The sequence below is a fragment of the Pseudorasbora parva genome, chromosome 2 (assembly GCF_024679245.1).
Source record: "Pseudorasbora parva isolate DD20220531a chromosome 2, ASM2467924v1, whole genome shotgun sequence".
Lineage (NCBI taxonomy): Eukaryota > Metazoa > Chordata > Actinopteri > Cypriniformes > Gobionidae > Pseudorasbora > Pseudorasbora parva.
In genome coordinates, this window is record NC_090173.1 from 13,190,001 (window position 1) to 13,204,863 (window position 14,863).

A 14,863-nucleotide genomic window follows, 5' to 3' on the forward strand; every position below is an offset into this window, starting at 1 on the left:
TATAGAGGCCAATGCCACCAGAAGTACTGTCTTCAGAGACAGAATTTTTAACTCTTCTGACTGCAAAGGCTCAAAGGGAGGTCTCTGCAGTGCGGTCAGCACCAGAGACAGGTCCCAAGAGGGTATAGAGGGAGGGCAAGGTGGGTTTAGTCTCCTTGCCCCCTCAGGAACCTGACGATCAGGTCGTGCTTCCCTAAGGACTTTCCACCTACCAAATCATGATTAGCGGCGATAGCAGCAACATAAACTTTGAGGGTGGAGGAAGACAGCCTTCTCTCCAATCGGTCTTGTAGGAAGTAAAGCACGGCACTGACCGAACATCTTCGGGGGTCTTCTCAGTGAGAAGAGCACCAGTCGACAAACAGGTTCAACTTCAACACATAGGGTTGTCTAGTAGCGGGCGTTCTAGAGGAAGTGATGGTGTCTACCACAGCCTGTAGTAGGTCACCATAAACCTTGCGTTTTGTCCAGGGACCAAACATGGAGTTTCCAGAGGTCCGGACGCAGGTGCCAGAGGGTGCCCTGTCTCTGAGTCAGGAGGTCCTTCCTCAGAGGAATGGGCCAAGGAGGTGCCGTCGCGAGGAGCACTAGTTCCGAGAACAAAGTACCTGTTGGGCCAGTATGGAGCTACCAACAGGGCCTGCTTTTCATCCTCCCTGACCTTGCACAGCGTCTATGCGAGAAGTCTCACTGGGGGAAACGCATACTTGCTTAGGCCCTGGGGCCAGCTGTGTGCTAGGGCATCCGTGCCAAGGGTCCCCTCGGTTAGAGAATAAAACAATTGGCCGTGTCCGGGGTGGCAAACAGGTCTACCTATGCGGTCCTGAATTGGCTCCATATCAGCTGGACCACCTGGGGATGGAGTGTCCACTGTCCTGGAAACACTGGCTGTCGTGAAAGCTCATCAGCCGCACGATTGAGCAGTCCCGGGAATGTGAATGGCACGAATCGACCTCAGATGCGTCTGACTCTATAAGAGAAGGTGGCGGCCGATATGTGACGTGCAACGGAAGCGTAGACCACCCTGTTTGTTGATGTACGCAACGGCCGCATTGCTGTCCGTATGGACCAGAACGTGCTTGTCAAGTAGCGGCATTTTGAAGCGGCCCAGCGCAAGACGAACTAGTAACAACTCCAGGCAATTAATGATTGCAGTTGAGGCCCCCATCCACAGACCCAAAACTTCAAGCGCGTTGTGCGTGGCACCCCAGTCGGTGGATGAGGCATCCGTGGAGACAACTGCATGCCTGAACACTTGTTCTAGAGGCACTCCTACCCTTAGAAATGAAGGGTCCGGCCACGGGCTGAAGGTTTGGCGGCACCTCTGCGTCACTGAGACACGGAGGGACCTGCTGTGCCACGCCCACCTCAGGACTCAGTTGTGTAGTCAGCGTTGAAGCATATGGAACAACCCGAGTGGCATTACTGCAGCTGCGGCTTCCATATGCCCCAGGAGCCTCTGAAAATGGTTCAGTGGGACCACTGTCCTGTGTTTGAACGAATTCAAGCAGTTCAACACCGACTGGACTCACTCCTCATTGAGGCATGCTGTCAGGACCGAATCCAGCTCCATCCCAAAAAAGAAATCCTCTGCGTGGGGCAAAGTTTGCTTTTTTCCCAGTTGACCCGAAGTCCCTGTGTTCACACAACTGCTTTTGCAACTGGGCAAAGATCAGCCAGTCATCGAGATAGTTGAGAATGCGAACACCACGCTCTCTCATGGGAGTAATGGCCGCCTCCGTGACTTTCGTGAAGACACAGGATGACAAGGACAGCCCAAAGGTTAGGACTTTGTACTGATATGCTCATCCGTCGAATGCAAATCATTGGAATGGTCTGTGTTGAGGGAGAATTGAGACATGAAAGTACACGTCCTTCAGGTTGATTTCTGCAAACCAATCTTGGGGAAGAATTGGTGCTGCAGCCACTAACTGTAGAGCAGTTTCCTCCATCTCTGGGCAGCCCTTCTCAAGGTCTCTTGTGACGGCGCTTGCCACCTGGCTTGGCAGCAGCCTGAGCTGCTGGGATGTCCTTCCCACGGCCGGCTCCACGCCTACGCCTGGGTGGAGGCTGGGCTGGGGTGTGCCTGGGCTCAGTGGTTCATGTAGGTTGTCTACAAACCAAAAGGTTGGTGGTTCAATTTCCGGTTTCACCTGACAAAGTGTCTAGGTTTCCATGAGTAAGACACCTAACCCCAGCTTGTACGACGAGCTGGATGGTGCCTTACATGGCAGACATCGCCATCGGTGTAGACCAAAAAGACCATTAAACAGCTGCAGCTCATACAGAACACTGCTGCCAGGATTGTGAGCAGAGCCAGAAAATATGACCATATCACACCAGTTCTCAGGTCTTTACCCTGGCTTCCAGTTACATTTAGTTACACTATTTTTATTAATTTCTATGTAAAGCACTTTGAATTGCCATTGGGTATGAAATGTGCTATACAAATAAACTTGCCTTGCCTTGTATGGATGGGTGAATGTGAGACAAAAATGTAAAGCGTGAAAGTGCTATATAAATTCTGTCAATTTACCATCTATATAAATATAAATGATAATAATGTATTTCAGTGTGTACTTACATTTGAATTGTGCTTGCAGACGAGGTAATAACATTATACAATGAAGCAGTGCTGCTTGAAATGATACTACATTTAGAAGTGCTAAAATAAGAGAAAAAGTATATTATTTTCCCATAAAAAAGTAAATATGTCAATTAAACACATCAATGCTTGGAAGATCGTAATCATTTTCTTTTGCAGCACTTAATGATTTAATTCAGTTTTTATATTTATGTCAGCTCTACAGACAGTTCTATGTCAAGATGAGATTTGCTGACTCATAATCAACTGAATTTGACACAGAAAAAAAATTAAACTGGTGGAAATTAAAGCTTTATATAATTTTAATTCATTATGAAATAATCCGTTTTCAGGTCTTACCTGGAGAAGGACCTTGAAATGAGAATATCAACTGAAACAATTGAGCCAAAGAAAAGAAAATAATAAAAAATGATAAAGAAAGAAACCAACAAAAACAAACAAATAATCTATAAAGAGAGAGAGAGAGAGAGAGAGAGAGAGAGAGAGAGAGAGAGAGAGAGAGAGAGAGAGAGAGAGAGAGAGAGAAAGGAAGAATGAATTACAAAATTCCAACTATGATAATTGTACAGGAACATGTCTTTGGATTATCAGGGAAACCGAAGGACTAAATGGAAACCAGAGCCATGGGGAAAACATGCTAACTCCACACAGAAAGGCCTTCTGGTTTTAAATGTGTTGCAGCCTTTTTGATTAAAACAATGTGGAGATAAATTACATTAATTTGATGTTACTAGGGTCAAGAGTCATACAGATTTTTAATTCTGTATACATTTTTTTCTTCCATTATGTTTTTGTTCATCAACACTCAGCAACACACGGCCTATATTAAACTATATTTGTGACTAATATGGTGTATTGAGAGAGTATGATCAGAGTTTGTTCACCTTTAGGTTTGCGGCGTGAGGAAGCCCCCTCTCTGCTGCTTTTGACTGGGTAACCTTAAGATAACTAAAATCAAACATTAACACAGTTATGGAAAATTGCCTCTTATGCATTTTATCATCATTTTTAGTAATTGTAGAATAAATAAAAAAATATGAACAATACCATTGTTAATAAACTTATTAACCTCATAAATCTGTGTTATACACTTGGCCAGCCTCTCAGCTTCAACAATGTAAGGAATCAAATCATACAGAAACTCTTACCTGTACTCAGGAAGAGACACGACAGCACAACACCTCCAAAGCCTATTCCAGAGATTACACGACGTATGATGCTTGTATCATGTGCAGTCTTTCTCCAGACATATTCAAATAGAACTGGTGGAATAGATAAAAGATTAAATATCACATGAGATAAATGATGTCATGTTCAAGAACAGAACAGATCTACAGATGTGGTGAACTGAACAGTGTTTGGCTGCGTTTACACTTGGCATTAACACGAGACCTGTATCCGGATTGACCACATACACACTGAAAAGACAAGTGTAAATGCGTTTCTGATCCGATCAGTGTGTTCTGGTCCAGAGGACGCATTGAGATCGGATCTCAGTGTAATGCAAACTCAATCCAGCCATCATATCTGCATTTACAGGTGGACGTCATATAAATCCCGCCGCTCTCTCTGAAGGCTGATGGAAAATAACGGATTGATGCTGTTTTGACAAGAAATTAAACTTAATTCACCTTGACAATAAATAATCTAAAACGGGTTATTTACACTAACATGATATCCTCGGTGCCATCTTTCATTTGAATTGTGCAGCATTATCTGCACGATTGTCACTCAGCGCTGCCGCTGTAAATCAGTCATGAGATCTAAATGATGAGCTGCGCTGCGTTAACATTACTGCCAGAGGAATAATCGGAATACACAATTAAACATTTTTTTTTTTTTAAAGGGGTACTTCAGCGCTGGGAAGATGAATCTGTATTTAAACTGGGTCATCAATGCAGTAGAAATGTGAAATTATTTTTGAATTTGGTGTCTTCTAGACTGAGAAAAGACAGAAAATGTATTTTTGTCCCATGGGGATGAAAGACTACAATTCCCAGAATGCTTCGCTGCCCTGTGAGGCCATTCCCAACACCACCAACTTCATTACTGTGACTGAGTTAGAGAAGACACTACAATTAAAAACTGAACGTGTCTGTTCAATATAATGAGTGAGTCACCGCGCGAGTGTCACAGCCCTGAGCACTAACTGCACGAGTGATGAGAGCTGAGGTAATCGCGACTCGCGGCATACATTCACAACGCGAGTTCAGTCTGGCACGCGTTTCAGTTCATGCATTTGCAAGCTTAACTTTCATAGAAATGAATTTGAGAAGTTAAAAGACTTACATTGCTCACCATAGCTCCGTTTAAATGATCCTGTCTGCAAGCTGAGCTCTCCCTGCCAGCTGAGTGTAATCGCCCATCCCCCAATGCCGGATTCAAAACATGCGGAAATAGCTCCCTCTGCTGGCTGTAGTCTTTAGCCTCTGGGCAAACATTCCTCCTATGATGCAAAAATCGTCATTTTGCATCATAGGAGGAATTTTTCCAGAAATAAAATGCATAAATCTCTTGTCTCAGGGAGATATGAGGGGGGAAAGCACAATAATTTGAATATTCTCGAGGGTTTCTACTGATACAAAGCCATATGCTAATCGCTGAAGTAACCCTTTAATGTTATATGTTTTTTATTGCTTTAGCATGTTTATTATAAGTAGTCTAATCTTGCTTTTTTGTCTACAATATGCATTGCACTCTAGCACTTAAACCTGGATGATACGACTCATTTAACATGGTCAACCCAGTCAAAGAATCAACTTTGGAAATATTTCTTCACAACTCTGATCTAAGACTAGAGATCATATCAGAACATAAGTTAATGAAAGCAATGCACACATTGTTTAATTTGTGCCCTTTTTACTCGTGTGTTGCATAGCCTTCCCTTAATTGTTTAGTTAAGTTGGCTTAGGAGAGACAACTTACTGAAATGCTTAATAAACTTAATCTTCTTCAGACCCTAAAATTTCTGACTGCTACTCCTCCTAGAGCTTAAAACACCCTAGCAACCACCCTGAGTACCCTAGCAACTGCATAGCAACCACCCTACATACCCTAGCAACAGCATAGTAAAACCCTAGCAACCACCCTGAGTACCTTAGCAACCACATAGAAAGACCTTAGCTACCACGTAGCAACACGTTATCAACCACTCAGAATACCCTAGCAAACACATAGCAACACACTAGCAACCACCCTGATTACCTTAGAAACCACATAGCAACACCCTAGCAACCACCACAAGTGCCCTAGTAAATTCTTAGCAACCACTCTGAGTACCTTATCAACCACATAGCAACACCCTAGCAACCACCCAGAGTACTTTTCAAGCTTTCTCAAGGCAACTTTAAAGGTTGTCTCGACAAACGTTTTTTGTTTAGTTCTAATTAATGCTCTTTGTGATGTGTTTTAATGTTTTATTTCTTTAATAAAAGGAATGTGTTTCCTGCATTTTACACATAGCCTAGCCTATATAAATGCTTGCACGCTCTCACATCGGAATTACATTTTTCTTTGTTTCATCATACAAGATTAATGTTAGAAAAGTTAAACTGGTAGATTAAGTAGCCAATTTGAGATGTACACAAATCCCGTGCTCTATGGGCACTGCCTATAGAGATTAAAGCAAAAGTTGCTTTACACTCCATGATGAAGGCCTATTACAGACCTCATTTTAATATTCCGTGGGAAACAGAAATCCGATCAGTTATCCAGATACAGCGAACACTTGATGTGAAGAAATGTAGACGCGCCGTGTCCTGACTGACTGATGATTCGATCTGCTTGATCACGTGATCACATGTTAAAGCCAAGTGTAAACACAGCCATTAGGCTTGTTCGAGATCCATCTGTGCTTCGCAGACCGATTGGTGTATGACATCAACGTACCGCGAGAACGATTGTAGAGCAAACTATTACTTATGCTTTTGAATCTCTCTCGCGGTACTTTGATGTCATACATCTCGAACAAGCCTATTGTCAAACAGGAGCTTGAATTGAATTAAGCTGTACTAATTTAATCTGTACCAAATGATATGATAATATTCAAGGTTGGACCTAAGGACTTTAGGAGTGAGGGTGGTGTAAGATTAAACGGCTAAATAATTTTCTATTGAAGTTTTCAAAACCTCATGACCTTGGAGGTTGCTAGGCAACGTGGGGGAGAGGACGCTGGCGTTGTCTGTTCGCCGCTTCTCCACCCACAAATCATATTACTGTACTATTAGATTTAGATTTTATTTTATTTCCTTATGTTTGTGACTAGTCTAACAGTCAGAGCTACAATTGGGACTGTTGCTGATTGCTGGCAGCCACTGAGAGGATGTTGTTCGTCTCTTCGCCGTTTTCCACCGCTTCTCTGATGTTTATGTTTGAATTGCTGCGGTTGGTTCTGGTTTGAAGGACATTTGATGTTGCTCGCCGCAGCTGCTCACTGGTGGTCTCCCTCGGGCTTGAGCTGCATGGTGGCTGAAGTTTGCACCGGGCTAGCGTCATTCGGGCCAGCGTCATCTGCGTCCGGCATGATGTTGGGATGTTCCACTTCTCGGCTGCGCCGCTGTTCCGTCTTGCATTGCGGCCGTGGAGCGGCTTGGACTTCTGCGCCAACCCCGGTGTGTCCACAGAAGTGCCCGGAAAAATATTCTGCATCCTGCATGGTACTGCGGCGATCCCCATCGTTTGAATCGTCATAAAGACCCATCATCTGGTCTTCAGCTGTCATGCCTCGACGATGTCATCAGGACACTGCCGCTGGGAGAAATTTGAAACATGGAGTGGACCACAGTGTGCTGCGGAGCTAACAGAGACTTCCACCATTAGCTCTGTTTTCTGTTCACCATCAGCTCTGTTTCTGTTCACCATCAGTTCTGTTTCTGCTCTGTTTCTGTTCACCATCAGCTCTGTTTTCTGTTCACCATCAGTTCTGTTTCTGCTCTGTTTCTGTTCACCATCAGCTCTGTTTTCTGTTCACCATCAGCTCTGTTTCTATTCACCATCAGCTCTGTTTCTGTTCACCATCAGCTCTGTTTTCTGTTCACCATCAGCTCTGTTTCTGTTCACCATCAGCTCTGTTTTCTGTTCACCATCAGCTCTGTTTCTGTTCACCATCAGCTCTGTTTCTGTTCACCATCAGATCTGTTTCTGTTCACCATCAGCTCTGTTTCTGTTCCCCATCAGCTCTGTTTTCTGTTCACCATCAGCTCTGTTTCTGTTCACCATCAGCTCTGTTTCTGTTCACCATCAGCTCTGTTTTCTGTTCACCATCAGCTCTGTTTCTATTCACCATCTGCTCTGTTTCTGTTCACCATCAGCTCTGTTTTCTGTTCACCATCAGCTCTGTTTCTGTTCACCATCAGCTCTGTTTTCTGTTCACCATCAGCCCTGTTTCTGTTCACCATCAGCTGTTTCTGTTCACCATCAGCTCTGTTTCTGTTCACCATCAGCGCTGTTTCTGTTCACCATCAGCTCTGTTTTCTGTTCACCATCAGCTCTGTTTTCTGTTCACCATCAGCTCTGTTTTCTGTTCACCATCAGCTCTGTTTCTGTTCACCATCAGCTCTGTTTACTGTTCACCATCAGCTCTGTTTCTGTTCACCATCAGCTCTGTTTTCTGTTCACCATCAGCTCTGTTTTCTGTTCACCATCAGCTCTGTTTTCTATTCACCATCAGCTCTGTTTCTGTTCACCATCAGCTCTGTTTTCTGTTCACCATCAACTCTGTTTCTGTTCTCCATCAGCTCTGTTTCTGTTCACCATCAGCTCTGTTTCTGTTCCCCATCAGCTCTGTTTTCTGTTCACCATCAGCTCTGTTTCTGTTCACCATCAGCTCTGTTTCTGTTCACCATCAGCTCTGTTTTCTGTTCACCATCAGCTCTGTTTCTGTTCACCATCAGCTCTGTTTTCTGTTCACCATCAGCCCTGTTTCTGTTCACCATCAGCTGTTTCTGTTCACCATCAGCTCTGTTTCTGTTCACCATCAGCTCTGTTTCTGTTCACCATCAGCTCTGTTTCTGTTCACCATCAGCTCTGTTTCTGTTCACCATCAGCGCTGTTTCTGTTCACCATCAGCTCTGTTTTCTGTTCACCATCAGCTCTGTTTCTGTTCACCATCAGCTCTGTTTTCTGTTCACCATCAGCTGTTTCTGTTCACCATCAGCTCTGTTTCTGTTCACCATCAGCTCTGTTTTCTGTTCACCATCAGCTCTGTTTTCTGTTCACCATCAGCTCTGTTTTCTGTTCACCATCAGCTCTGTTTTCTGTTCACCATCAGCTCTGTTTCTGTTCACCATCAGCTCTGTTTCTGTTCTGTTTTCTGTGTTGGTTGATTGTTTGTAGTATTCTATATTTTTACTTGTTATTCATTTTTTGTTATTCCCCCCCCCCCCTTGTTGCACTTTGAGATTCTTCGGAATGAAAAGTGCATTATAAATAAAATCTATTATTATTATTATTATTACCTCTGATGTGTAACATTTGGATTTACTCACCTGAATAAAAAAAGATTGTAAAAACAGCAAATTCACTTGTTATTTTGAAAAACCTGGTCCATGTTTTAATGTTATCTGTGGACAAAGAGAGTTAAATACATCAAATTAAATAATTATTTAATATTACATATCACAGATCTGTTCCATTGCTTGTACTTAGGTTGGATAGACAAGTGTATTGTTTTTTGTTTTTTGTTTTTTTACCAAAAACTAAAAATGTCTTGACAATTTCAACACTGGCCAAGAAAAATGTCAGAAAGGAATAATAATAATAAAAAAAGATTAAATAATTTCATGCTTCTTTATTTGACAATTTATTAAAGGCACAATATGTAATTTTTCACTACCAGAGGTCGCTTACTCAAAACAAAGGTGTAGCTTAAAGGGATACTCTACCACTTTTTCATATTGAACTGTTTTATTCCCTTAGCTATGATGAGTTGATACATACCTCTCTCGTCTCAGTGCGTGCACTTAATCACTCTGACGCGCGGTGTTCTGATATCCGATACATTCTGATAGCATTTAGCTTAGCCCACTAAGCCCAGTTCATTCACTATGGTACCAAACAGAGAACAAGTTCGAAGCGACCAAACTCAAATTTATAACGGTATTGACAATAACCGCGTCAAAACCGTGATATTGAGAAAACAAAATATTGTCGAGTTATCTGGGAATTTTACATTAGTATTTGCTTCGAACTCAACAAAAGCATCAGCCAATCACAGGGGACACAGGGAACAACTCCAAATCACTTCAGCTCTTGTATTTGGTAATTTTGTCAGGTTTGTCAGTAATTTTACAGTTTGGCTCAATGATTCGACAAGGTTGATAACCTTAAGGAAAAAACAAAACAAAGTAAAGAATACATAATTACTCAAGATTATATTCTTAAATGTGAACAAATGCAATGCAAATAAAGACTTTTCCACATACAACTGTCCCTAAATTTGTTAATTTACACGTTTGAGCCTACTTTCATATTTATTAAAGCATACCATTATCATTCTACATGAACTATTTAAGTAAACCAGTGGTATAGGTCACTATTTCAGTTCTTCTGAACACACAAAGTTGCATTTTTTATAAACACATAATAAACTGTGCATCATGCACTTAAATAATAAACACAGCATCACATAACTAACTAATCTTCTCTATATTGTGCATTATAATAGTCAAATAACAGATTTAAGTGACAATCAGTCCTTCATATAATCAAAGATAGATATTTTCATTCCATCAGTGTCCCTGAGACGACCGGTTTCTGATGCGTTTCCTGTCTTTTATTACTTACGGCAGTCTTTAAAATGTTCTGCATTCATCAATTTTTATTCAGAAGTTACATGTGCCTTTAATCCGCGTCGTTAACTCACGGCGGCAATCGCATTTTCCACTTTCTCTGCTCGTCGTCACTTTCCACTACTCTGTCAGTAGATTTGAATTTCTTTGACAGTGCAGAAATCTCAGACACAAATCTGCTTTTTAGCTTCACAAGTATCGATAATATGTTAATGAAGCTTGTGAGAATATATTGCGATAACCGTAATATTTGAAATGAATAGTAAGACATCAGTCCCTCCAGAAAAATGTGATTATGCGATCGCAGAATTCAATGCATAATCAGCCAAAGTCCACATATTCATGCAGGGGCCGCATTTTTTCGACACATAAATTGCTGACTTCCACGCGCAAAATAAGCAGGGCTTGCATGATTTCATAATCTTCGCATTTTCATTGTAAAAAAAAGTCACATATATTTTAGCAGAAAGTTAAAAAAATGTGCGTTTACTTCACACATTAGCAGCCATTTTCCTCTATTTCCATGGGAACGTTGTGAAGTGATTACGCGACATGAACATCATCGAAAAGCTGCAAACCCCATCAGTGAACTACACAGTTTTAGGCTAAATCCGACATCGCCCCTCAAATAGGGCATTATTTGAGGGGACAGCCATTTATAGTGGTGTCCGAAACCATAGTGGACGTTATCGAGTGCACTCATTCATTCCCACATTGCACCGCAACAACGAGTGCAACTGATGTGCACACAACGGCTGTCCGACTTCACTCACTCGTTTTCATTCACACCTTCACGTGATCTGTATTAGTGGAAATTAGATTTGAACAGAGGTTTTAATTGAGATTTTAGGGGGCAATTTCAGATTCAGCTCTTTTTTATTTTGACAGTGGACTGTTGTAGTTTCATTCAAGAGTTGATTCAATTTTACAGTTGTAAGATTGACCTTTTTTTGTTTTTAACTGTTCAAGAGGGAAATGGCCTGTGGAAAGAAACTGTTCCTATGCCTAGATGTTCTAGTGGCCAGTGATCGGAGTCGCCGTCCTGACGGTAACAGTTCAAACAGGAGGTTTCCAGGGTGAGTGGAGTCTGTGATGATTTTACCCGCTCTCTTCCTCACTCTGGAAGAGTACAGGTCCTGGAGGGTTGGCACCAATAATCCTCTGCAGTCCGGATGGTACGTTGCAGTCTCCTGATATCTGATTTGGTAGCTGAACTTAAACCAGACAGTGATGGACGTGCATAAAACAGACTCAATGGCAGCTGAGTAGAACTGAATCAGCAGGTCCTGTGGCAGGTTGAACTTCCTCAGCTGATGAAGGAAGTACAGTCTCTGCTTTTTTCACATTGTCAATGTAATTGTCCCACTTCAGGTCCTGAGAGATGGTAGTTCCCAGGAACCTGAATGACTCCACTGCGTCCACAGTGCTGTTCATGATGGTGAGTGGGGGGAGTGCTCCACCATTTTGAGCGCATTCAGCTCAAGGTTCTTATAACTGCACCAGATAGCCACCTGTTCAACCTCCAGTCTTTAAGCAGACTCGTCACCGTTCTGGATAAGGCCGATGACAGTGGTGTCGTCTGCAAATTTCAGGAGCTTGACAGATGAGTCTTTAGAAGTGCAGTCATTGGTGTACAGGGAGAAGAGCAGTGGGGAGAGAACGCACCCCTGGGGGGCACCAGTGCTGATTGTAAGAGTGCTAGATGTGAGTTTACCCAGTCTCACTCACTGCTGCCGGTCTGTAAGGAAGCTAGAGATCCATTGACAGACTGAGGATGGTATGGACAGCTGGGTCAGTTTGGCTGTGAGGAGATCAGGCATGATGGTATTAAAGGCTGAACTGAAGTCCACAAATAAGATCCTTGCATAAGTCCCAGGTCTGTCGAGATGTTGCAGGATATAATGCAGTCCAATGTTGACTGCATCATCCACAGACCTGTTTGCTCTGTTGGCAAATTGAAGAGGATCCAGCAAGGGTCCAGTTATGTCCTTTAGGTGGGCCAACACCAGTCTTTCAAATGACTTCATGACAACAGATGTGAGAGCAACAGGTCTGTAGTCATTAAGTCCAGTGATTTGGGTTTTTTTGGGAACTGGAATGATAGTGGAGCATTTGAAACAGCTGGGAACTTCACACTGCTCCAATGGTCTGTTGAAGATCTGCGTGACGACTGGGGCCAGTTGATCAGCGCAGGCTTTCAAACAAGCAGATGAGATGCCGTCTGGGCCTGAAGCTTTCTTGGTCTTCTGTTTTTTAAGATTCGGCTCACGTCCTCACAGACCTTAAGCTCAGGTTGGATGGCAGGAGGGGGGAGGAGAGGGGGTGCAGGAGGTGATGGTGAGGGTGTGACGTGCAGATCAGAGTGGGTGTCAGACTGGGCTTTTCAAACCTGCAGTAGAATGCATTCAGATCGTCAGCCAGTTGTGGATTCTCTACAGCTCGGGGGGATGGTGACTTGTAGTTGGTGATGTTCCTCAGGCCTTTCCAGACTGATGCTGGGTCGTTGCCTGAAAACTGTTTTTTCAGCTTTTCAGAGTAGCTTGTTTTAACTCTGATCTCCTTTGTCAGTCTGTTCCAGGCTTGGTTATACAAGATCTATCCACACTTCTGTAAGCAACCTCTTTGGCATGACGAAGCTGTTTGAGTTTCCCAGTAAACCATGGCTTATCATTAGTGAATGATAAGAATGACTGGGTAGGAATGCATGTATCCTCAGAGAAACTGATGTATGATGTTACAGTATCTGTGAGCTCATCCAGATCGGTGGTAGCAGCATCAAAAACAGTCCAATCAGTGCAATCGAAGCAGGCTTGTAAGTCCTGCTCTGCTTCATTAGTCCATCTTTTTACAGTCCTTATTACAGGTTTATCTGATTTCAGTTTCTGTGGGTAGGTCGGTATAAGATGAACCACAGAGTGATTAGACAACCCCAAAGCTGCCCGTGGGACGAAGTGATATGCATCTTTTATTGTTGTATAACAGTGGTCCAGTATATTACTGTCTCTGGTGAGACATGTAACGTGCTCTCTGTATTTTGGCAGTTCACGGGAGATATTTGCTTTGTTAAAATCTCCAAGAATGATTAAAAGAGAGTCTAAGGTATTAGTGTTAAAGTTTATTTATAATACTGTTGAACTTTACAGTATTTTTTCTCTCCTGGTTATTTCATAGGCAGTCAATTGTTCTTAGGAGTCTCAGTAAAAATGAATTTGACTCATTGATAACATTTTTTCCCCCAATGTTTTTGTGATATACTGTATCATTACCTTGAATTCTTTTGGCCATGGTTACCATGGTGTAAAAACTCTGTTATTGTGACACCCCTAACGTCAACAAAATATATAAAATTGTTCAAGCGATTTTTGGATATTTTACTTCATATTATATATTGTGCCTTTAACATATAAACTACAATAGACTAAACACTAACAATATTGTCATGCTAAGTCTTAATGTTGCCATCAATTTACATTTACTGATCCCCTTAACAGCAACAATGCTACTACTACTACTACTAATAATAATAATAATACATTTTAAATCCTAACATACCTTGAAGATACTTTAAATAAGGCAAAGCCCAAATCAACATAACGGGCCTCAGAATATACAGAGCACAGCAAGTGATGGTCTCGTGCAGAGATCCTGAAACACAATATTCATTGACGGTAATTAAACAATATTGATTAAAAAAAAATAAAAGTCCCATAATGAGAGAATACAAAAACAACTCAACATACTGTAGTTAGAGACAATTGTGTGTATCATTACAACAAGATAAATAATACAATCTTATTATAGTTATATTTAAATATAAAAACCGCTAAACTCACCTTCAGTCAGACCCCAGAAGATGAAGGCGATGGACATACAGATGTTTGAAATAAAGACCAGAGAAAGCTGGAGATTCCAGATTGTGCTGCTGGAGACTGGAGAGAAGATGCAGAGTAACCAAAGTTAAATGAGCAAAACACTTACAGTGACACAGACAGTTAATCACAAGAGTTATGATTTCCTTTTAAACACACCTGTGTCTTTTGATCTGCAGTAAATCAGACAGCAGAGCAGAAACACAGCTCCAGATGCAGCAGAGATACAGAAAAACAACACCATTATGTGCAAAGAAGAAAACCCTGGAAACAAACATGAGGTTTAACATTTACAACTGCACTGTAATCAAGAGTCATTGCTTTATATAGGAATAATTGTAAAGAATTTATGATTAAAGCCATTCATTATTTTAAACACTAAACATAAAAATTGTTTTCTTAATAAACATCTGAAAGGGAGATTCTGAAATCCACTGCCGCTTCAATATACCTATATAGTCGGGGAAGCACATCAACGAAGAGGGTTACATTATTTATATATATATATATATATATATATATATATATATATATATATATATATATATATATATATATTATATATATATATATATATATATATATATATATATATATATATT

General features: G+C 41.6%; 1 protein-coding gene across 1 annotated transcript in view; it reads right to left on the reverse strand.

The window, feature by feature from the left end:
- Positions 1-2,584: 2,584 nt before the first annotated feature.
- The window catches only part of LOC137048673 (butyrophilin-like protein 2), an 84,237-nt gene continuing 71,958 nt past the window's right edge, over positions 2,585-14,863 (reverse strand). Inside the window, exons 5-12 of the mRNA XM_067426879.1 lie at positions 14,421-14,525; positions 14,226-14,321; positions 13,945-14,037; positions 9,091-9,165; positions 3,754-3,867; positions 3,490-3,553; positions 2,945-2,975; positions 2,585-2,665 (exon numbers count right to left, since the gene is read on the reverse strand). Coding sequence (XP_067282980.1) covers positions 3,492-3,553; positions 3,754-3,867; positions 9,091-9,165; positions 13,945-14,037; positions 14,226-14,321; positions 14,421-14,525 — 545 coding nt within the window. The 3' untranslated portion in view covers positions 2,585-2,665; positions 2,945-2,975; positions 3,490-3,491. The remainder of the gene's footprint in view (positions 2,666-2,944; positions 2,976-3,489; positions 3,554-3,753; positions 3,868-9,090; positions 9,166-13,944; positions 14,038-14,225; positions 14,322-14,420; positions 14,526-14,863) is intronic.